Raw genomic sequence first — 24,049 nt, 5'->3', positions numbered from 1 at the left:
TCTCCCCTCCTCACCTCTTTATTTCTCTTTCTCTCCCCCTCTTTCCCCCCTTTTCCCCTCTTTCTCCTTTCCTCTGTTCTCTCTCTTTCTCTCCCATCACACTTTCTCTCCCCTTCTCCCCCCTCCTCTTCCTCTGCTGCGTAGCCCCATAGCTACTCTTCCTCCCTGTCCTCCGTTGAATTAGTCAGTGCCTCAGATGATGTTCACAGATTCAGCGCACAGGTACTGTATGTGTTGAGCACCGCTAGTGTCACCAGCCCCCTGGGGATGCACACTGCCCTCTACTGACTGAGACTGACTGCATGGGAATGACTAGGAGCTCTAATACACACTGTACTGTCTACATAGCTTCAACACTGACTGATGACCTGTCCTTCAACTCGTTGTCTCGTTCCATCTTTCTGATGCACTTCATGTGTGTTCCCCCCCACCCCACCCCCGAGATCTGTCTTCAGTGTCCAGGGCTGTCCTCGACGAATCCCTGTTCATTCCCTTTGCAAAATGATGAGAAGACGTTGGTTATCAGTGTAGGAAAGCTGAGCTACAGGGCAGTTTAGATTCATGAAAACGGTGAAAAATGGCCTCGTCATCGACATAACACAATGATATGGGTTGAATTGTGTCTAGCATGAGAGGGAGTGTAGCGCTACGGCCGTGCCCCCTGACCACCATCTGAGCTCAGCGGATGCAATGCATGACTGGATTCCTGTAGTTACCCCTCCCGCCGTCACCCCCTTACACCCTCGCTCCCTCGTTCACTGCATGATCAGGCATGGACCCCAGCAATGTGAGCATCACGTGTGCTGTCTGTATGTGCTGTACCTTGTCCTCTTCTCCCTCCCGGTGATACTGTCTCTCTAATAGCGGCATGTAGTTCAGGCAGAGACTGCTACACCGCAGTGACTGCAGGCCCGCTACATCTGACGTCTGACTGTCTGTCTCAGGTGGAGGACGTGGTTCAGAATCACATGACCTACTCCCTGCAGGACATGGGTGGCGATGCCAACTGGCAGCTGGTGGTGGAGGAGGGTGAGATGAAGGTGAGCATGGGGCTAGCCAGCGTGTTTAGACTCTACCTACAGACTACACACACTGCCCCCTGCATGCCTAGTATAGAAGACTACCTATAGACTCTACCTGCTCACTCATACCGTGAACAGTGATGTGTGTATAGGTCCAATATGGCTACTGTCAGTGACTGTGTGCTATCTCAGGTGTACAGGAGAGAGGTGGAGGAGAACGGCATCGTTCTGGACCCTCTGAAAGCCACCCATGCAGTGAAGGGTGTGACCGGACACGAGTTGTGCCACTACTTCTGGGACACGGACGTACGCAATGACTGGGAGAGTGAGTCTATCTGCCTCTTTCATCATCAGATTAACTTCATAGATTAGCATCTTTTTGTTTTCTTAATTCGCACACAATGTCTAGAATTGTTGTGTTTTTGTTGATTTGTCCCGTCTTGCTCTATTTCTCTTCCAGCCACCATTGAAAACTTTAACGTGGTGGAGACACTCTCAGACAATGCTGTTATAGTCTACCAGACCCACAAGGTAATATACCTCTGCTTCTTCAGGTTCACCGTAGTAGGTCAGGCTCTAGTACAGGTGGGTTGTCTTTGGACGGGTCACCTTTGACTGACAGCCAATGGTTGTGTTTCAGAGAGTATGGCCTGCCTCTCAGAGGGACGTCCTCTACCTATCAGCTATCAGGAAAATCCTGGCGACCAATGAGAATGACCCAGACACGTGGCTGGTCTGCAACTTCTCTGTAGATCACGACAACGCCCAGGTGAGTTCCACAGACACGCCAAGGGATTATTACCATACATGTTCGTAACGTCTGATGCCTAGGAGCTAGGGATCGATGTCGAATTGGAAGGGGTAAAAAAGTGTCTTCCGCTCTCCTCTTACCTTTTCATCAACTCCCTTTTCGTTCTGTAGCCCACCAGCCGGTGTATCCGTGCCAAAATCAACGTGGCCATGATCTGCCAGACCCTGGTGAGCCCTCCAGAGGGCAACAAAGAGATCAGCAGGGACAACGTCCTCTGTAAGATCACGTATGTGGCCAACGGTGAGTACAGCAACTCAATACCTTTATGTCCCCACTAAGTGAGGAGTTGCATGTTCCCACATGGTTGTCCTATACGCCTGGTCAAGGTGACTTTATCCACCTATATATAAATGTTCTTCCATTTTTCTTTTATGTTCCTTATTTGACCAAATGGAACCCAGCTAAGCTGCTCTGGTATTTAAGAGCTTTGTGTGGGCGGAGAATGAGTTAAATGTTGAGTATAGTGATTCTATCACTCCATGTAGGCAGCTATGTATTGACCGAGAGCTTGTTTTACCCTAGTGAACCCTGGTGGCTGGGCCCCTGCCTCAGTCCTAAGAGCCGTGGCCAAGAGGGAATACCCCAAGTTCCTCAAACGCTTCACCGGTTACGTCCAGGAGAAGACCAGCGGAAAACCTATCCTCTTCTAAATCTCACTGGTAATACCTAACTCAAACCCCCTCGTATCCTCACTGCCTAAAGACTTCTATATAGACCGTAGACATTTAATTACTCTTTACCACACAAGTAAATCAATCAGTTGAAGTTGTCTTTCATTGTGTGCCATATTTTAAAGGGAAAATTCACTCAATTATATTTTAGTATTTATTTTTTCCATTAGTCCACTGTTGCATGTCAAGTTTAAGATATTGGACTTTCAAGATGTGAAGTGTCACCACCCACATCATCATGATGCAAAATTAATCATTTGAATAAATAAAAAAATACCAAGATTGTTTTTGGTAACTTTCCTTCTTGTCTTCTCTCAGGTGTTGGAAGGCGAAACACTTTTTTGTCCTGAAGAGATATGGCTACATTTCCCATTCATCTGTCAACCGGAATTTCTTCACAAACCACCCAGAATGTTCCAGATAACATAATCGTATCAGTAGTTGCCAGCCACCTGAGCCACAAAAACATTGTTAAACTGTGTGTTTGTATATGAATTTCTGAATCGACAGAACCAATCTTTTTGTAAATTGTTTTGTAAATAATTTCCAATTATATTATTCTGGACTATACTTTTTCGTTTGCTTTAATCACCGATTATCACAGCGTCTTCTCATGCTGTTAATTTCACAAAGAAGGAAAGGAAAGAAACCGAGTAGAGAATGGCTAACCTTCTCATCTCCCTCTAGTGACGACCTGTGGTCTGATGGGGGGAGGGAGTCCAAAGCTTTGTACTCTTTTTGGCTAAAATCTCTATATTTGTAGATCATTATAGCTGTAAAGGAGGACTATGGATCTGATGTATTGTATAGAGATAATTAGTTTACCGGTGTATGTGAATTAAGGGCTTGTTGGCAACCTGGAATTGGAAGAACTACAGAACAAGTCTCTATTGTCATCTTTAAATGGATAAGATCACTTCAATCTGTTGAATGTGACCCATCAACACTATCAAGTGTTGGTCTCTACTGTTTGCATGTTTTGTCCAAGTAACATACAGCTGATATACGTTGTACCACAGCATTGGGTGTTCAGATGGACCACTTCAAAGGCTTTTGGGACAGGGGAGATGGCCGTTTCTACATGACATTTCACATCCCGACACACTGACCTGTCATCTCAACATGATGCTTTAGACACCAGGACAAATCCAGAGCCCTAGGAACCATCTATCTACTACAGTATAATATGACCAGATGTGCTTTTAGATTGAGACACTAAACTGGAGCTGGGGTTCAGCATTTCATACCTCAAGATTTTATCAAAAAGCTGAGGGGTCGTAGAATCCATGGGGAGCACATTTTAGTCTTGAATGTTCTTTGTATATTTCTAAGTCCTCTGAAGTGTTATTTGCACTATAATGCAATTGGACAATGTTCGGTAAATTAAAATAGTTACACTACAGAAATTAGGTGACTTGCGTTTGTACTTTACACTAGGAAATGAGCAGGGGTTTGGTGTGGATGTGTCCCTCATCATTACCTCTTGCGTTCTACATGAATAGAAAATGTGAGAAACAAGTCAAGCATTTTTATTTATTTTAGGAGTGTCTTTACATTCAATGATTAAAATATTTATCTTCAGCAAACCGTATATTTGAGCTTTATGTAATAAATTATGGTCTCAAAACCGATGCGTGATCATGGAATTCAGAGACAGTTTGATATGGTCTTCAGGGTGAGGTGTCATATACCAGCTTCTCAGTCTAAAATGGAGGCCATCTGCTGCTTAGCTTTTAGCAATAAAGAGGACACACTTGTTCAGTATCAGAGAATCTTCAGTCATGACATCCCTTCCCCATAAAACTAGTCTCTGTGCATCAAAAAAATCTACCATAGTCCTTCATTGTCTGTGCATCTACCCACGTACTTAGCAATGACAGGTGTACATAATGTAAAAATGTGCATATTCCACCGATCCAAAACTGTGTTTAGGTTTGGTGATCACCTATACCCAACATTCAAGAAAAATAGTTCTTACAGTATTCAAAACTAACATCCAAAGTGCCATTTTGACAGGAGCGAGTGCATATCACCGTCCTCCACCTCTGTGCTTCCTCCATGGAGCTGGAGAACCAGTAACACTGAGCCTCTCTCAGGTCAACAGCAGGGAACAGCAGACCTTCACCTGCTGCCTTCAAACTGCTCCTTTACTTCATTCCAATCAGGACTTAATAGCAAGGTGGTTGGTTAGCTACCTTCAACATACCAGCCAATGAGTCTTTAGAGTTGGCCTCGGCGGTTTCAGAATGTATCTGTTCCATTTACAGCATAATGAGTCCAGGCTCATCCATATTAGCCTTGTTTTCCGTGACACTTCTGCAACGGCCAAGATGCTGCTGTCAATGTAAACGTTCATCCAACCAGCTACTACAAAGCAAGTGCTATAACTTTAAAGAGTCACTTCTGGTCAGTAGGAAAATTAAAACATTCAAAGAAATGTTTATTTCTATACTTTTTCTAAATATATATTAATTTATAGGCCATGGAAAAAGGAATATTCTACAAAAAGAAAATAAAGGACTTCTCTGACATGCTCTAAGAAGCGGTTGGGTCTGAAATTGATCACATTAATTATGGAATGTCATGTAATTCCAATGGATGTCAATCACTGTGTCTTGTTTCAGTCCATCAACCTATCAGATGTGAGCATCCCAGTCCTTTGTGTTTTGGCAACAGAGTGGATCTAGCAGCGCTGGGGGTGGAGTCAAAGGAGCCCTGTCCAATGGAGTGTAGCGATTGTCAGATGACAAAAGTAAAATGGTTGTCTGTAAGCCTCACCTTTCACTGAAACACAAGAGAGAAAGTGCAGTGTGAGTAAATACTACAAATACAGCTCATTATATCTGTTCCTAAGGCAGGGGTGGGCATCTTCAGTCCTGGAGGGCCAAATCGAATTTGATGTCACATGCGCCGAATACAACAGGTGTTGACTTACCAGCCCTTTCCCACTAATGCAGAGGTAAAAAGTAAGAACAATTTGCTAAAGTAAATAGTAACAAAGATAACGAGGCTGAACAGATCAGTCAAGTCAATGTGCAGGGGTACGAGGTAGTTGAGATAAATGAGGTATAAGTGACTTGGTAATCAGGATAAGGTGCCTTCAGAAAGTAATCACATCCCTTGACTATTTCCACATTTTGTTGTGCGACAACCTGATATGTATTAAATTTAGATTGTGTCACTGATCTATACACAATACCCCATAATGTCAAAGTGGAATTGTTTTTACATTTACATTTAAGTAATTTAGCAGATGCTCTTATCCAGAGCGACTTACAAATTGGTGCATTCACCTTATGATATCCAAATGTTTACACATTTATTAAACAGCTGATATGTCTTGAGTCAATAAGTATTCAACCCCATTAATATGTCAAACCTAAATAAGTCAAAATGTTCTTAACAAGTTACATAATAACTGCATGGACTCTGTCTGAAATAATACTGTTTAACATGATTTTTAACTGACTACCCCGTCTCTGTACCCCACACATACAATTATCTGTACGGTCCCGCAGTGGATTTCAAGCATAGATTCAACCACAAAAGGCCAGGGAGGTTTTGGAATGGTTCGCAAAGAAGGGCACCTATTGGTAGATTAGTGATAAAAAGGCAGATATCGAATATCCATTTGAGCATGGTGAAGTTACACTCTGGATGATGTATCAATACACCCAGTCACTGCAAAGATACATTCACCACTCGGATTTCACCATGAGTCCATTGGTGATTTTAAAACAGTTAAGAGTTTAATGGTAGTGATAGGAGATAATTGTAGTTACTCCACAATACAAACAAAAAATACAGAGTGAAAATTAGAAAGCCTGTAAAGAATACAAATATTCCAAAACCTGCATCCTGTTGGCAATAAGGCACTAAAATAATACTGCAAAACATGTGGCGAAGAAATTAACCCAGTCTAGGACTTGGGTGGCTGGAGTCTGACAAATTTTTGGGTTTTCCTCGGGCACCGCCTGGTATAGAGGTCCTGGATGGCAGGGAGCTCGACCCCAGTGATGTACTGGGTCATACACATTACCCTCTGTAGCGACTTACAGTAGGAATGCCTGAGCAGTTACCATACCAAGCGATGATGCAGCCAGTCATGATGCTGTAGAACTTAAAGGATCTGAGGCCCCATGCCAAATCTGTTCAGCCTCCAGAGGGGGAAGTGGCATTGTCGCCCCCTTCATGACTGTATTGGTGTGTATGGACCATGATAGGTCCTTAGTGATGTGGACACAGAGGAACTTGAAGCTCTCAATCCGCTCCACTACAGCCCCGTCATTCACACCTGCACGGTTGGGGCTCAAGTATTTCATTGTACACTGAGACCCTATGCATGTGACTAAATAAAAATCTAATGTAAATGGGGGCGTGCTCGGCCTTCTGTTTCCTGTAGTCCACGATCAGCTCCTTTATCTTGCTGATGTTGAGGGAGAGGTTGTTGTCCTGGCACCACACTGTCAGGTCTCATCGTCCCTAAAGGCTGTCTCATCATCGTCGGTGATCAGGCAAACTTGATGGCGTTGGTGTCGTGCGCGGCCAAGCAGTCGTGGGTGTTGTGCAGGCTTTTGTTTCAGCCCATCCCAGAATGAGGTGTGTTAGTTCTAGGCTGCACATACAGCGGCCTTCCAATATCACATATGCCCACCCCTGTCCTAATGGGACCCAAAGACTGTCCGAGATAAACTCTTTTGATCCTGACCACATGTGCAGCTACATATCCAAGTGTGAATAGGTACCTCCCAAATGGCACCCTATTCCTTATATAGTGCACTACTATATAAGGGCACTTGTCAAATGTAGTGCACTATTTAGGGAATAGGGTGCCATTTGGGACACACAGTGGGTGAGCACTCACTAAGTAGATGTCGAGCACTGAGCCGTCGTCCGGGTCCATGTCCACCTCTACGTCCATGGTGCTCTGCTCTGACGTCAGACAGATGGCGCTGTCCTCCAGGGTGAATGTGGAGCTGGACGCCATGTCGTCCCTAAGGGGACACAGGAGAACCAGAGACACATGAGTAGACATACAAAAGAAAGGCTGAGTCCCAATATGGCACCCTATTCTCTACACAGTGTCATTATTTTGTTCCTAGTGCACTACTTTTGACAAGGCCCATTGGGGCTCTGGTCAAAAGAAGTGCACTGTGTAGGGAATAGGGTGATATTTGGGATGAAACTAAAGTATAACATAACACAGTCCTTCCAAACATTACATAACACACTCCTTCCCAAGTGGAGGCTTGGTAACAACTGGTGTGTAGTGGCCAGTGGGTTCCGTATGGATGAAGCCGATATGGTTTTGTTTATTAAGTGGATCAAAATAAAGGAGTCGTTCTTGAAGAATGGTGGCATTTTTGGAAAAATGTTTACTTGATTTTTCTAGATTTGGTAAATAAATCTTCCCATTCCAAATCAACTAATATGGTAGCTTAATGACTTTAAATATTTTTTATCACTATGATAACATTGTTCCACAAATGATAACACCAATGAGACATTTTCAGTAAATAAGGATTTTCTGAAATGGAGGCTGCACATGCTAAAATCTATGGTTATCAATCCTGTGAAAATGATTTACTGGGGTGATATGATTAATAATTTAGCTCACAATGTTATTCCCCTTCATGTAAATTGACTAACACAGTGGCAAACAGGGGAGGGGTCTATATTAAAGAAAAGTATTGTCTGCTCAAGGTCCTTGTACAGTAGATCTTTGTAATGAGGGATTTTCAAGGTGGGAACACCAATGACAACTGGTGGACACATTATGCTATTCAAAAATGTTTAGGTGTTTTAATAGCCTTCTTAGTTTTTATTGATCTATACAATATATTAAAATAACTTTTGTTCACTTTCTAGCATTCAAAATAATAGATGCAGTACGTAGTGAAAGTCTACACACCCCTTGCAGTCTTCACATTTTGCTGCATTGGATTTCTTTCTTACCCATCTACACAACCTACTCCACATTTTCAAAGTGAAAGACAAATTATAGAACATTTTCCAAATGAATAAAAAAATTGATTGCGTATGTATTGATTGCGTATGTCTTCACACCCATTGTAGTCATTTAGCAGACGTTCTTTCCAGAGTGACTTACAGGAGCAATTAGGGTTAAGTGTCTCGCTCAAGGACACAACAGATCTGTTCATTTAGTCGGCTCTGGGATTCGAACCAGCGACCTTTGGGTTACTGTCCCAACGCTCTTAACCATTTTCTACTTCATATTCATAATCTCCAGCACCACCCCAACATCAACATATGGGGAAAAAATGGGTAGTAAAAACAACAGAGGAAGATAAGTGTTTCCAATGACATCATCAACCAATTGGCAATGCCTACCTATAATTGGTTAAAAATCACACGATGCACACCTATGACGTCATTGGAAAGACTTATCTTCCTCTATCGTTTTTACTACAAAACATAGAAACACGCAATTTTCACATATGTTTATATTGGGGTGGTGCTAGAGATAAAATAAATAAATAAAATGTCCCTTTAAACGCTAGGCTACCTGACACCACTAAGTTAATACTTGGTAGAAGCACCGTTGGCAGCCATTAGAGCTGTGAATAATTTTTATTAAGATTCTACCAACCAAAGCTCAGTAAATTTGGTTGGGAATCATTGATGGACAGCAATTCAAATATACAAGTCTTTCCCAGGGTTAGGTTTTCAGAAGACTATGGCGGGTCGTCCTCTAACTTTTTACTTGTGCTTTGCTCCTTTCATTTTTAGTTTGATTCTGACAAACTCCCTAGTCCCTGCCGTTGACAAGCATACCAATAGCATGAGGCTGCCATGACAATACAGGGGATCAACAACATTGCCTTCACTCCACATTACTGGCCTTCATGACGAAGTGAAAAGAACGACGCCTGTGTTAAAAAAAAAAAATCCACTCCAAATCATCTTCTGTTTGCAACAAGGTCGTTAAGTATGACTGCAAGACAACACGGCAAAGAAATTAATTTGTTTTTTATCCAATGCAACACAACACAGAGTGAAACTGTCTGTGTTTTAAAGTATTGTGATGTCAGCGTCATATTCTGGGTAAGCCGGTCACTGGCAAGGACTGGAGAGTTAGTCAGGATCAAAAGAAATATGAAAGAAGCAAAGCCCAGGTAAAAAGATAGAGGAAAGCCTTCTGAAAATATAACCCCGGGAAAGTTCATATTTATCAGCGGGACAATTTCACAAATGTTAATGCCAAAGACACACCAAAATGGCTTTCCAAGAGGTGTTGCGTGTTCTGGAGTGGTCCAATCTTAGTCCTGACTTAAATTAACTTCAGCAATTTTGACCTAAGATTATGGATAAATGTGGCTCTAAGAGTTGTGCGAAGTTGGTAGAATCTTATTAAAAATGATACACAGCTGTAATGGTTGCCAACACTGCCTCCACCAACTGTGAACTCTGGGGTGTGAAGACATATGCAATCAATAAATCCTTGTTTTTGTATATTTTTTAGGATAATTTCCTAAAATGATTGTTCACTCTGAAAATGTTGAGCATGTTGTGTAGGGGGAAAAAAAACGAATTTAATCCCTTTTAAGACTTAATTTTAAGGCAGCAAAACGTGAAGACTAAATCCCAATAAACACGTCACTACAACTCAACACATCACTACTGGGACAAGTCAATTTGCTTACTAAGTACTTTAAACAATGCATAAACATAACGTTTTGCAGTATAAAGAACTTGCAATATGTTTTATCATTGATAAACAGTTCAATATCAACAAAAACATGTCTGATGTGCAACTATTTCTTCATGGTTCCAAAGGCAACGCTATGTTTACGCAAATGCCACACAATTCAAGAACAACCCAAAAAGGCCCAAGGTGGTTTACAACACAACAAAGTTAGGAAACCACTAACATGACAGGCCGTACAGATGGTGTAGCTAAATGCATGGTGAATCAAAGATTCCAACATCAAAAAGACAAAAACACCTTCAGGGGATGTAGAGAGAAACAGTCTGGCTGTGTGATGTCTGGCTGTAGAGGTCTCTCTAGGGGAAGTTTATGGCTATGAACTCACAACAGGATATGAGTGAATCTAGGGCAGGGAATTCTGGGACATTCTGTTTTATGTGAAGCTTCTTTACTGGGCTATGGACATCTAAAAACAGTCCCCAAATAATCTTCTCCTGATTTAGGAAAATAAATGTCCATGAAAACACCGCATCGTGAACAGCAGGGGGCACTAGGGGCTGGCGTGAAATCTGAAACAGGCCATTTTCAAAGTCACCTGACTTTGCTTAAATTGAGGAATGTGTTTACCATTTTATGGCACGTTATTGCCTACCCCTCTTAAAGGTGACACACACACACACACACACCTCAGAGCACAAGTCTGTTACTGACTGACAGGGATATGTATATACACAGTGGAAAGTCACCCTGGCAGCAAAATCACACACCTTTTCATCTAAACAATGCCTCTTAAATCAGACATTCTGAAAGCCTTGAGTCAAATATTAATGAAACAATTGAGGGCAACAGACAGGTGCCTGAGAAGGGAGCAAGACCAGGCAGGCCTCAGAATGGAGGCTTTGAGTTAGAGTCAGAACCTGACACTACTGGACGGACAGACAGAGAGGGCTGGGGGGAGATGAGAGGAGAAGAAACAGACTACTGGACAGACAGACAGAGAGCGCTGGGGGAGATGAGGAGAAGAAGAAACAGACTACTGGACAGACAGACAGAGAGCGCTGGGGGGAGATGAGAAGAAACAGACTACTGGCCAGACAGACAGAGAGCGCTGGGGGGAGATGAGAGGAGACGAAACAGACTACTGGCCAGACAGACAGAGAGCGCTGGAGGGAGATGAGAGGAGAAGAAACAGACTACTGGCAAGACAGACAGAGAGGGCTTGGGGAGATGAGGAGAAGAAGAAACAGACTACTGGCCAGACAGACAGAGAGCGCTGGGGGGAGATGAGATGAGAGGAGAAGAAACAGTTGTTTCTAGAGGGAGGTTAGAATTTTAAGTCCATGGTTTATGGACTGCACTGCATCTGAACTCAACGTGGGTTGAACACTTAGAAATATCCGGCAGGTCTTCCTGGGCATCTTTAGTGGAAACTGTCACAAAGCCTGACAAATCTGAGTCACCTGTTCCATGTGGCTCGCCACCACAACGTGTGGCAGAGTCCTATGTTTTCCCTCAGGCCTCCCAGGTAGCTCAGTGTATCTAACCTGTTATCATTTCCACAAGGGTGTAAATATATCCATTGGGAATTGGGCCTTTGAGAAGACAGGTAGAAGAGGGGTGGAGGGGAGACATGGAAGGTCTGGAGGAAACAGAGGTAGACGGGGGTACCTGTCTTCAGACTGGGTCTCCAGGTTGACACAGATGGAGGAGGAGATGGTTCCCATGGAGGAGCCCTCGTAGAAGGACGGGGTGGCAGGGACAAGGTCAGGACGCAGGTAGGAGCCAAACACTGAGAGACAAACACAAAGCCATGACCTCACTGATAATGCCTTCAGTCAGTCAATCTATAATCGCTCCTGTACTATTAGTCTAAAGACAGATGGACCCACAGGACAGAACATGTGTGTTTGATTTAGTCTAATTAGATGAGATAATAAAGTGTGAATAAAACAATTATGTAAGTGTCCCTGCATGAACCTTCTATCCCTCAAAATAGTAGAGTAGAATTTGTTAACTGGAATAGAGTAAGCGATTAAAAATGAAACATTTCATTTGCTTTATGGAAGGGATCATCAACTAGATGAATATTTGATTAAAACATAATCATTTCAAACCTTGCTGACATTTATATACGATCACGTCTCTCTACTTACGTGGGAATACTTTAGAACAGATAAACATCACTTGGAGTTGATTTGCTGGTGTTTTTACAGTATTTTATGTGACAGTTGTACACAGTGTACCAGGGTGTTTTTAGGATTTCCAATTAACTAAAGAAGCTATGTTGCAATATAAAGCAAGACTTCCCTCTGCCTTATTCAGAAGTCCACACCCTCATCTCTTCCTGTAATATTGGCCAACAGTGGTGTTACCTCAGGTCAAGAGTTACAAAAGCTTAATGGCTACTGCTGACAGGGTCCTGATTCTAACTCAGCCAGCCATATACAGTGGGGCAAAAAAGTATCTAGTCAGCCACCAATTGTGCAAGTTCTCCCACGTAAAAAGATGAGGCCTGTAATTTTCATCATAGGTACACTTCAACTATGACAGACAAAGTGAGAAAAAAAATCCAGAAAATCACATGAATCTATTTGCAAATTATGGTGGAAAATAAGTATTTGGTCACCTACAAACAAGCAAGATTTCTGGCTCTCACAGACCTGTAAACTTCTTCTTTAAGAGGCTCCTCTGTCCTCCACTCGTTACCTGTATTAATGGCACCTGTTTGAACTTGTTATCAGTATAAAAGACACCTGTCCACAACCTCAAACAGTCACACTCCAAACTCCACTATGGCCAAGACCAAAGAGCTGTCAAAGGACACCAGAAACAAAATTGTAGACCTGCACCAGGCTGGGAAGACTGAATCTGCAATAGGTAAGCAGCTTGGTTTGAAGAAATCAACTGTGGGAGCAATTATTAGGAAATGGAAGACAAACAAGACCACTGATAATCTCCCTCGATCTGGGGCTCCACGCAAGATCTCACCCCGTGGGGTCAAAATGATCACAAGAACGGTGAGCAAAAATCCCAGAACCACACGGGGGGGACCTAGTGAATGACCTGCAGAGAGCTGGGAACAAAGTAACAAAGCCTACAATCAGTAACACACTACGCCGCCAGGGACTCAAATCCTGCAGTGCCAGACGTGTCCCCCTGCTTAAGCCAGTACATGTCCAGACCCGTCTGAAGTTTGCTAGAGAGCATTTGGATGATCCAGAAGAAGATTGGGAGAATGTCATATGGTCAGATGAAACCAAAATCTAACTTTTTGGTAAAAACGCAACTCGTCGTGTTTGGAGGACAAAGAATGCTGAGTTGCATCCAAAGAACACCATACCTACTGTTAAGCATGGGGGTGGAAACATTATGCTTTGGGGCTGTTTTTCTGGAAAGGGACCAGGACGACTGATCCGTGTAAAGGAACGAATGAATGGGGCCATGTATCGTGTGATTTTTAGTGAAAACCTCCTTCCATCAGCAAGGGCATTGAAGATGAAACGTGGCTGGGTCTTTCAGCATGACAATGATCCCAAACACACCGCCCGAGCAACGAAGGAGTGGCTTCGTAAGAAGCATTTCAAGGTCCTGGAGTGGCCTAGCCAGTCTCCAGATCTCAACCCCATAGAAAATCTTTGGAGGGAGTTGAAAGTCCGTGTTGCCCAGCAACAGCCCCAAAACATCACTGCTCTAGAGGAGACCTGCATGGAGGAATGGGCCAAAATACCAGCAACAGTGTGTGAAAACCTTGTGAAGACTTACAGAAAACATTTGACCTCTGTCATTGCCAACAAAGGGTATATAACAAAGTATTGAGATAAACTTTTGTTATTGACCAAATACTTATTTTCCACCATAATTTGCAAATAAATTCATTAAAAATCCTACAATGTGGTTTTCTGGATTTTCTTTTCTCATTTTGTCTGTCATAGTTGAAGTGTACCTATGATGAAAATTACAGGCCTCTCTCATCTTTTCAAGTGGGAGAACTTGCACAATTGGTGGCTGACTAAATACTTTTTTGCCCCACTGTACACCCCCGCCACTGGAGTCAGGGCCTGATAATGGATCCCCAAGAGACAAAGAGCGAGGGATAATGAGAACTCGTTGATAATGCTAACTCAGTCACGCACACACACAAAATGGGCTGGCTGTAATAACAGGAATGTGCTATCGTTCCGGTGAGGCAACATTTCAGTGAGGCCTGGAGGTGGACAGGAGACGGTTTTATGGCGCTACTGAAGGACCAGTTTATGGGGAACAAGACCTAAAAGGTCCATCTATCCAGACATAGAGATGTGTTCTACATGACAGATCTGGGGAGCGAAAGTGACTTCTGTTTGGTGCTTTTGGCTCAACCTCAACCATTAATGTGTGGATGATAGTGTGCTGCTGGTCTACCTTGTCCCTCTAGACTAGCCAGACTGCGTGCTCCTCCCAGCCTGTCCCGACTCTCCTCCTCGTTCTCCTCCTTCTGAGAAGACAGGATTTCCTGAGAGAATGACTTCAGAGCAGGGATGGACGTACGTGCTCTCTTAGAAGGGGAGAACCGAATGGCTGCAGAGAGAGAAACAGAGAGAGAGAGAGAGAGAGAAACAGAGAGAGAGAGAGAAACACAGAGAGAGAGAAACACAGAGAGAGAGAAACACAGAGAGAGAGAAACACAGAGAGAGAGAAACACAGAGAGAAACAGAGAGAGAGGAGGGGTAAATGAGTTGTGGGGGAAGAGAGAAGGAAAGAGGAGGGAAGGAAAAGAGGAAAATAAGGAACAAGAGAAGACAGGAGGTAGGGGAGAGAGTGAGTGGGTAGGGGGGAGAAGCAAGAGAGAAATAGGGAGAGATGGAGGGAACAGATTATCCTGATTGCAACCATTATCGTGCATAATCAGGCTCGGAGCGTCTGTCCCAAATTAGCAGTAAAAAGATCAAACTGTTAACGCATAATAATTATTACACAACTGTCCCCCAGACGTTCCATTCTGACTCCCAAGCAGAGCATGAAATCCTCTCCCCATCGTATCTAACTGTGCAGAAGCATTGGCATAATAATGCCAGGCAGCTAAATCCCAAATCATCACAGAAACCATCTTCATTAAATCACCGGTCCACACTGTTATGTAACACTGCTTTATATCATCTTGACATTAAATATTCCCCCAAGCCAAAACCCTGAAGTGAGAGGGGCTTCTCAGCCCCAAATTACCACCACTAGGGGGCTGTCATGGCCCCCACCCAAACATGGGGCAGAGGGCAACCATTTCCACTCTGAAAACAACAAGCTATTCCTGGGAAAAGACCGGCAGGTATCCTAGTGGCTAAGATCGATGGGCCAGTAATTGAAAGGTCGCTGGTTCGAATCCCCTCGCCGACTAGGTGAAAAATCTGTCGATGTGCCCTTGAGTAAGGCACTCAACCCTAATTGCTCCTGTAAATTGGTCTGAATAAGAGCGTCTGGTAAAATGAAAAGTATTCTGTTTGGTAAAATAACAAAATACAGAACAAAAACTATTTAACATCATTGAGAACCAATGTCAGGAATCTATACTGAGTGTACAAAACATTAGGAACACCTGCTCTTTCCATGACAGACTGACCAGGTGAAAGCTATGATCCCTTATTGATGTCAGTTGTTAAATCCACATCAATCAGTGTAGATGAAGGGGAGGAGACAGGTTAAAGAAGGATTTTTAAGCCTTGAGACATGGATTGTGTATGTGTGCCATTCAGAGGGTGAATGGGCAAGACAAAATATTTAAGTGCCTTTGAACGGGGTGCGGTGGTATGTGCCAGGCGCACTGGTTGAAGTGTGTCAAGAACTGCAACGCTGCTGGGTTTTTCATGCTCAACAGTTTCCCATGTGTATCAAGAAAGGTCCACCACCCAAAGGACATCCATCCAACTTGACACAACTGTGGGAAGCATTGGAGTCAACATAGGCCAGCAACCCCGCGGAATGCTTTCAACACCTTGTAGAGTCCATACCCTGATGAATTGATGCTGTTCTGAGGGCAAAAGGAGGTGCAACTCAATATTAGGAAGGTGTTCCTAATGTTTTGTACACTCAGTGTACATCAGTATGTCAGTGTAACTTGATAGCACAGAGAGAAGAGCTGAGGAAGGGTTTTAAACTTGACCCATTTAAGTGACTGACAACAGTGTGTATGTGTCACTGGTTCGTCAACATAACAAACCTGTTCTACACACAATCACTTCCTCTCACAGGAGAAATGTATACTGTACATCAACACAGCTGTGTTGTTGCTTTCAACATAGCTACTTCTATATATTTACCGGAAGGTTCGGTTTTGTTCAACATCAAGCTGTGATTATTTGAAATCAGCTGTGTAGTTCTAGTGCAAAAACCTAAAAACATGCACCCCTTCGAGTCCCCAGGACCGAGTTCGGGAAAAGCTGACAAAGCGTCTGTAAATCATATCCACTCCACAATCACCTGCTATTGCAGGTAACAAACAAATCAAACTAGGAATCTGTACAACCATAAGATTTCCAATAGTTTACAGTTGACTAAACTGTACGTGCCACACTGAAGGATTAACCTGTCTCAGTCTCTGGTGTGGGCAAATGTTTTGGCTTGCGGGCCACATATTCAACAGAGGGCCGCACAGACTCTTTTTCTTCTCTTCTTTTTTTGTGTCAAAATCAATTTGTGAGCCAGAAAAAGCACAGTTATTTGAAAATATATTAGGTACAGTCTACATACTTGTTTTACATTAATTTGTTTACTCAAACCTCCCGCAGGCCATCTTTCCCACTACCCTTGTTTCCTGGTCCCAGTGCCTGGCATGTGTGCCAGTTGAAAGTCCTAACATAAATACAGGTGTCCCTATCATAGGGGACTGAGGAACAAGAGCCAGCAGACTTACTCTGAGTCTTCCGGAACACCGAAGTGCTCATGAACTTGAGGAATCGGTTGGCATAGAAACCGGGCCTGTGCACTGAGACAGAGTCCTGAGGACAGAACAGTAGACAATACAAGCTTTTATCAGAGAGGGGCATTTTAGATCAATAAGAAAGTAACCTATGAATGGTGTGTATTCAGAAGGACACGTATCAGATTTGCAGCATATCAACTTACGCCGTCGTAGACCAGGGCCTTCCACGAGTGCTCCAACTTCTTAATGAATCTGAGGTAAAAAACAAAACAGGAAGCCTTGTCACAAACGTAGCTCGTAATGCAACATTACAACAGTCTCTCTTCTCTTTCCCTCTGCGTCTCTCTTTCCCTCCGCGTCTCTCTTTCCCTCCGCGTCTCTCTTTCCCTCCGCGTCTCTCTTTCCCTCCCCCTCCCCAGCATAGGGACAGAAAACTCCAGGTTACAGAATATAATGCTGAACATGTAATAGTATGTCATTATTCCATGTAATAAATGTTATATTATAGCATGTTATGAAGTCATGTTATACCGGTAGGATTGCAGGATGTCGATGATGCCCAGGAAAATAAGTAGCTTCTCTTCTTTGTGTGATTTCGCAGGAATTCCACCCATCCTGAAATACAGCACAGTAAATACAAGTCCAGTCACAGAATGTAGTCAGTCAGGATTATCTGCCAAGTCATCCTTAAAAGTATCTCAGTGAGGGTTGGGTTTTGATCATTGCGAGTGTTTGTGAGAGTTTTATCCATGCATCTTTCAGTGTATGTCTAAATGTCATCAAACTATGACTGTGTATATGATTGTGTATGTGTGTTTGTATGAGTAGTATGCCTGTGGTGAGCTGACTCACGTGTCGTCTGTGGTGTGGGCCTCGGCAGCCTTGCCGTCCCCCTGGATAGACTCCATGGCTGTGGAGTAGAGGACCCTCTGGGCCACGGGCCGCTTGCCGTCCCCCCCTGCCTGGCCCGGCTCGCCCGCCTCCTTTGGGCTCTGGTCCAGGACATGCACGGCCAGGAGCAGACTGTAGTCCATGATCTTAAAGCTCTCCAACACCTGCAGCACACAACATGAAACCACACCTTAATCACCATGATCTGAAAACGACAGCAACCTGTTAGCTAGCAAAGAGTGGAAATGCAGTCGCCGCTGTCTTGGCCTTGTTAGTCCTCGACTGACTAGTATCAGCCACAGGTGTGTACGTTTTAAACAACAACAAAAAGTTTTTTCTATCATCTGGTTTATTGAAATGTGACCCATATTTCTGTGTGACCAAAAATAAATAGGCACTAGTGATATTCTATTTTACTATGTTGACCAGAAGCTTTAGTTACACAGACTTGAAAAGTACAAAGTGTGTCATGCAACCACCAAGCTAAGTGTGCACCAAAAATAATTGAAGAAATCTTTGTGTAACTGATTCTTGAGCTATATAAAGAAAGGTGTTGCTCCACGGTTGAGTGATGTTTTACATATTGACCCGTGTGAGGGGCCTTCTGCCCTCTTGTCTCTGTTCCCAGGGTTCCTCAGGCCCCAGGTTTCCTCTCACTGCTCAAACAGAACGCTCTCACGACACCAGAGGGGCTCAAAAAACACAATCTGAATATGGGGTCAAGGGTGCTATCAGACCTTTTAGTCTGGCTTGGCTGGCACTCCTTTTGCATGCCAAGTGTGTGTGTGTACATACGTGTGTAGACGCGCTTGCATGGAAAGTCATAATTTTTATGGTGCTATCAGCCATAATAAGATTAGCCATTTTTGGATGCAAATTTGATCAAATTTGATAATCTGATCATTGGACCACAGGAACCATGTCATTCTAAGCATTACCGTGCAAATCCCCAAAACTAATAACACTGTCTGTGTGTGTGTCTGTCTAAGAGAGACAATAACGAAAAAAAGAAAAAGCAAGAACAGGGAATGAAACAGCAGGTTTCGTTCAATCTGTCATAACGGGGAACACCCAGACAAATGTGGCTTGGCTGCAGACCTAAAAATTACAACAATGTTCATCATGATCGTCATGGTAACCCCTAAAGCCAGCAACGCAGATGGATTTCGTCAACAGTATTCCCAGCATCAGGAACATCCCAAGTGGCACCCTAACTTCCTAAGTAGTGCACTATAAAGAGAATAGGGTGCCATAAGGGACTCAGCTATCATTATCCCATATATGGAACTGGCCAATAGAAAACAGGCTGAGGAAAAGGACCACAACAGAACCAGATAATCAGCCTTTTGTGATCTAATCAAAGTAATGTGACCCAGAATGAGGATCTTTGTTGTTAACATCAACACATACTTACTAGGAGTGGACAGTAGGTTATAGGTCAGCAAAGATGGCCTTTTGACATATTATCATACCACTGATGTATCTGTAACTAGAATCCATTGATGTGGCACAAGGAAACATGTGACATGACTTAGTACAGCCAAAATAATATTATAGAACAGCTACAGTGGGGAGAACAAGTATTTGATAACCTGCAAAATCATCAGTGTTTCCTACTTACAAAGCATGTAGAGGTCTGTACGTTTTATCATAGGTACACTTCAACTGTGAGAGACGGAATCTAAAACAGAAATCCAGAAAATCACATTGTATGATTTTTAAGTAATTAATTTGCATTTTATTGCATGACATAAGTATTTGATCACCTACCAACCAGTAAGAATTCCAGCTCTCACAGACCTGTTAGTTTTTCTTTAAGAAGCCCTCCTGTTTTCCACTCATTACCTGTATTAACTGCACCTGTTTGAACTCGTTACCTGTATAAAAGACACCTGTCCACACACTTAATCAAACAGACTCCAACCTCTCCACAATGGCCAAGACCAGAGAGCTGTGTAAAGACATTAGGGCTAAAATTGTAGACCTGCACAAGGCTGGGATGGGCTACAGGACAATAGGAAAGCAGCTTGGTGAGAAGGCAACAACTGTTGGCGCAATTATTAGAAAATGGAAAAAGTTCAAGATGACTGTCAATCACCCTTGGTCTGGGGCTCCATGCAAGATCTCACCTCGTGGGGCATCAATGATCATGAGGAAGGTGAGGGATCAGCCCAGAACTACACGGCAGGACCTGGTCAATGATCTGAAGAGAGCTGGGACCACAGTCTCAAAGAAAACCATTAATAACACACTAATGGATTAAAATCCAGCAGCGAACGCAAGGTCCCCCTGCTCAAGCCAGCGCATGTCCAGGCCCGTCTGAAGTTTGCCAATGACCATCTGGATGATCCAGAGGAGGAATGGGAGAAGGTCATGTGGTCTGATGAGACAAAAATAGAGCTTTTTGGTCTAAACTCCACTCGCCGTGTTTGGAGGAAGAAGAAGGATGAGTACAACCCCAAGAACACCATCCCAACCGTGAAGCATGGAGGTGGAAACATCATTCTTTGGGGATGCTTTTCTGCAAAGGGGACAGGACGACTGCACCATATTGAGGGGAGGATGGATGGGGCCATGTATCGCGAGATCTTGGCCAACAACCTCCTTCCTTCAGTAAGAGCATTGAAGATGGGTCGTGGCTGGGTCTTCCAGCATGACAACGACCCGAAACACACAGCCAGGGCAACTAAGGAGTGGCTCCGTAAGAAGCATCTCAAGGTCCTGGAGTGTCCTAGCCAGTCTCCAGACCTGAACCCAATAGAAAATCTTTGGAGGGAGCTGAAAGTCCGTATTGCCCAGCGACAGCCCCGAAACCGTAAGGATCTGGAGAAGGTCTGTATGGAGGAGTGGGCCAAAATCCCTGCTGCAGTGTGTGCAAACCTGGTCAAGAACTACAGGAAACGTATGATCTCTGTAATTGCAAACAAAGGTTTCTGTACCAAATATTAAGTTCTGCTTTTCTGATGTATCAAATACTTATGTCATGCAATAAAATGCAAATTAATTACTTAAAAATCATAATGTGATTTTCTGGATTTCTGTTTTAGATTCTGTCTCTTACAGTTGAAGTGTACCTATGATAAAAATTACAGACCTCTACATGCTTTGTAAGTAGGAAAACCTGCAAAATCGGCAGTTTCAAATACTTGTTCTCCCCACTGTATGTCCTGGTTATTCCCAATGGTAAATGTCTTTATTTTTGTTTTATAAAGTACATTGTTGCTGGTTGTTTAATCATGGTTAATTATTTATTTAGTGTCCTTATATGACTAATGCAAATCACGAACTCAAGCCCATATGCACAGCCACACGCACGCGCCCACACACACACACAGCCACACGCTTGCAGACACAAACACACACTCAGAAAACACTTGTGCTCTTGTTCGAGCTTTGCCTTTTCCATGTATTTGATTTGCATCTGTTCCTCCTGACTCCCCCGTTCCTATTCAAAGGACACCATTTTGAATAGACCCACACACCAACCTGCCCACAGTAGGCCCATGTGACTCCCAGCTGGCCTGACCACCTCTCCTTGCCAGGCAAACCATCGCGACACAAACCATACTGCTGCCTGCCTTCATCAGGTTGGCTTCTATACTACTGCAACGGGCACTTCAAATGCGTGCATCCTTTTTCAATTGATGCTGAGCAGTGATTTGCCAAGGTACAAAGTCGGTGTTCCTCCTCACCTGCAATAAAAAGCACACCCAGAAAACCTAAATTGTTTCCGTGAAAGTTCCCAGAACATTCATAAGAACGTACCCAGAACGTTGCGCTCACATTTTGTTGAGGCAGTATGACTTAAAAACATTAAATAGTACATTGCGTTATTGTATTACCTGGAAACCTAATGAAAACGTTTGGGGAATGTTCTGTCGTGGTTGTTACAGATGTTGTGCAAAACATTTGAGTTAATGTTAGGAGAACATTCCAAGGATATTTCATTAAAATTCTGGAAAATCTTTTTTTTTTTTTTATTCCATCAAAAATAATTGTTCAATGTTTTTGGGATGCTATCATCCTAATGTTAGATAAAACCCTAACTAAAACTTAACGGGAATCTTAGCTAATGTTCTGGGAATGATCCCGGTTTGCTGGTTAGACAATGTGAGCCAACAATAACTAACAATCACTTCAACATAATATCAACACACTGTAGATGTTCAACTTGTATATGACTTCAAACTGCTGTCTGTCTTCAGAGTTTCTGTAAAAGTGGATGGAAAACTATTAGGGAGACTATTTTAACACGTGTTCACTAAGTCACCCTTTTACAAGATTCCCTTTTCCTTGAACAAATTATCTTCGATGTAATTCAGCACATCCAAGCCCTGTCTCTCCTCTAGATCGGTCTCTTGAGAGGGTCTGTCTTTGAAACCCCACAGTACAGCATGGCCCACTTACAATGACACTAATACACTGGCACCCTTTGAAGAGGGGAATGTCAGAGAGACTCTTTACATTGCAGTTAAAACATGGTGCCAGCCATGCCTTTCATACAGCCATGCCTTTACATTTCATGGATTCCATGTTAACATTTCTAATTCAACGATTTCCCATGGGTTTTTTTTTGGGGGGGGGGGGGGGGTAGGTGTGATCCAGATCCAACTCTTGCCAAAGTAGTGCACTATACGGGGAATAGGGTGTCATTTGACATCGGCCCTGGCTTGATTGGCTTTGTGAGAGGGCATTGTTGTCCCTGTCATGTTCCAATGGAATTACAGAATCACATGACCCAGGAAGAGAGGAGTGGGACCAATAAAAGGTTGTTTTTGTCTGACAACATGACCGGCCTCGAGTTCCATAACAATTATGCAACACTATTTTCCCACCCCTTCTATTTGTGTGTGGTGTGTGGTGTGCGGGCGAGCGCGTGTGTATGTTTGTGTGTGCATGTGAGTATGTGTTTGTTTGCGTCTCGAGTTAATAGGGGGATTCCCAGACAAAAAGATGTTTATACATCAAGCTAAATGGCAGTCAACATCCCTCTGCCCTAGTCAAAGACCTCAACACTCATGATTGGCAACCACTTACAAAAGATTGTCCCCGTTGCTAAACTGTCATTACAATTTACATTGTCATCATCTCAACAACATCTCAGGGCCCAGCCATGCTATGACAATGACATTGCTCTCTGTTCCAAGTCAAACACGAGCATGCTTTCCTTCAGTCTCTCTCTCCCTCTAGTCATAGACATGGACATAGTTTATTCATGTTCTCAGCTCATTCGCCATATGGAGGGCATCGAGGGAGCTGTTGTGAGATGGAGAGGAGGGAAAGAGAGAGTACCCTACATTTTCCTCAGTGACCCACATACAGCACAGCAGCAGAGACGTCATGGTCTCCCAATCTCATCTCGCCCCTAACCTCCCCTTCATACCCTGGCTGAATCTCCGTACAACTCCACCTCTTCCCCCTTCTATCCCTTCCTTTCCCCCCTCTCCTGTTTTTCGGTGCTCCAGCAGGCCCTGGGGCGAGGGGTTTACTGCTTACTCATGGAAACGGACAGAGATATTGCTTTGAGGGCACTTTGCTTCCAGCTCAGGAAGGGAAGACAGGAAGCCGTGACAATAACAAACTAGCTACAGAGTCCAGAGTCACTTACAGTACAACCACTGCATTCAACATGAAACACTGTTCCCTTTAGCGTTGTGCCTTCCTAGAAGAAGAAGATAACTACTTTGAAACACAGAGGATGTGAGAGAAGAAGGAGAGCGGGAGGGACGGAAAAAGAAAGATCCTTCTAAAGACTTCAAACAAGAGGCCATCTTCGAGTCTGTGACGGACTCTTACCTACTTGAGCTGTATCCAATAGAAAGTCAACACTGAGGAGTTTGTGAGTTTAGTGGACAAACATAAGGAGAGGAATCAGTCAGCTATAGCAGCCATTGCCAAAGCCATCAAGGCGTGACCAGGCCCAGCCAATCAGAATGAGTTTTTCCCACAAAAGGGCTTTATTACAGACATAAATACTCCTCAGTTTCAACAGCTGTCCGGGTGGCTGGTCTCAGACAATCCCGCAGGTGAAGAAGCCAGATGTGGAGGTCCTGGGCTGGCGTGGTTACACGTGGTCTGCGATTGTGAGGCCGG

General features: G+C 43.5%; 2 protein-coding genes across 9 annotated transcripts in view; one reads left to right on the top strand and one right to left on the bottom strand.

The window, feature by feature from the left end:
- Positions 1 to 3,074, top strand: part of LOC129853697 (ceramide transfer protein-like) — a 37,326-nt gene extending 34,252 nt beyond the window's left edge. For 3 of the 5 annotated variants that reach the window (XM_055920028.1, XM_055920026.1, XM_055920027.1), the window contains exons 11-18: positions 145 to 222; positions 945 to 1,040; positions 1,215 to 1,347; positions 1,483 to 1,553; positions 1,663 to 1,791; positions 1,944 to 2,073; positions 2,356 to 2,492; positions 2,823 to 3,074. In XM_055920028.1, coding sequence (XP_055776003.1) covers positions 145 to 222; positions 945 to 1,040; positions 1,215 to 1,347; positions 1,483 to 1,553; positions 1,663 to 1,791; positions 1,944 to 2,073; positions 2,356 to 2,483 — 765 coding nt within the window. In that variant the 3' untranslated portion in view covers positions 2,484 to 2,492; positions 2,823 to 3,074. The remainder of the gene's footprint in view (positions 1 to 144; positions 223 to 944; positions 1,041 to 1,214; positions 1,348 to 1,482; positions 1,554 to 1,662; positions 1,792 to 1,943; positions 2,074 to 2,355; positions 2,493 to 2,822) is intronic. The other 2 variants (XM_055920029.1, XM_055920030.1) reach the window with 1 other exon arrangement.
- A 949-nt stretch (positions 3,075 to 4,023) lies between these two features.
- Positions 4,024 to 24,049, bottom strand: part of LOC129853698 (phosphatidylinositol 4-phosphate 5-kinase type-1 beta-like) — an 86,694-nt gene continuing 66,668 nt past the window's right edge. For all 4 annotated transcript variants that reach the window (XM_055920032.1, XM_055920033.1, XM_055920031.1 and 1 more), the window contains 8 exons: positions 17,918 to 18,120; positions 17,597 to 17,680; positions 17,269 to 17,317; positions 17,057 to 17,141; positions 14,575 to 14,730; positions 11,842 to 11,962; positions 7,369 to 7,498; positions 4,024 to 5,288 (listed from right to left, as the gene is read on the bottom strand). In XM_055920032.1, the coding sequence (XP_055776007.1) occupies positions 5,286 to 5,288; positions 7,369 to 7,498; positions 11,842 to 11,962; positions 14,575 to 14,730; positions 17,057 to 17,141; positions 17,269 to 17,317; positions 17,597 to 17,680; positions 17,918 to 18,120 (831 nt within the window). In that variant the 3' untranslated portion in view covers positions 4,024 to 5,285. The remainder of the gene's footprint in view (positions 5,289 to 7,368; positions 7,499 to 11,841; positions 11,963 to 14,574; positions 14,731 to 17,056; positions 17,142 to 17,268; positions 17,318 to 17,596; positions 17,681 to 17,917; positions 18,121 to 24,049) is intronic.

Source organism: Salvelinus fontinalis, chromosome 4, assembly GCF_029448725.1.
Source record: "Salvelinus fontinalis isolate EN_2023a chromosome 4, ASM2944872v1, whole genome shotgun sequence".
NCBI classification, from domain to species: domain Eukaryota; kingdom Metazoa; phylum Chordata; class Actinopteri; order Salmoniformes; family Salmonidae; genus Salvelinus; species Salvelinus fontinalis.
The sequence above is the reverse complement of the archived record's forward strand: the minus strand, read 5'-3'. Positions and strand labels throughout refer to the sequence as shown.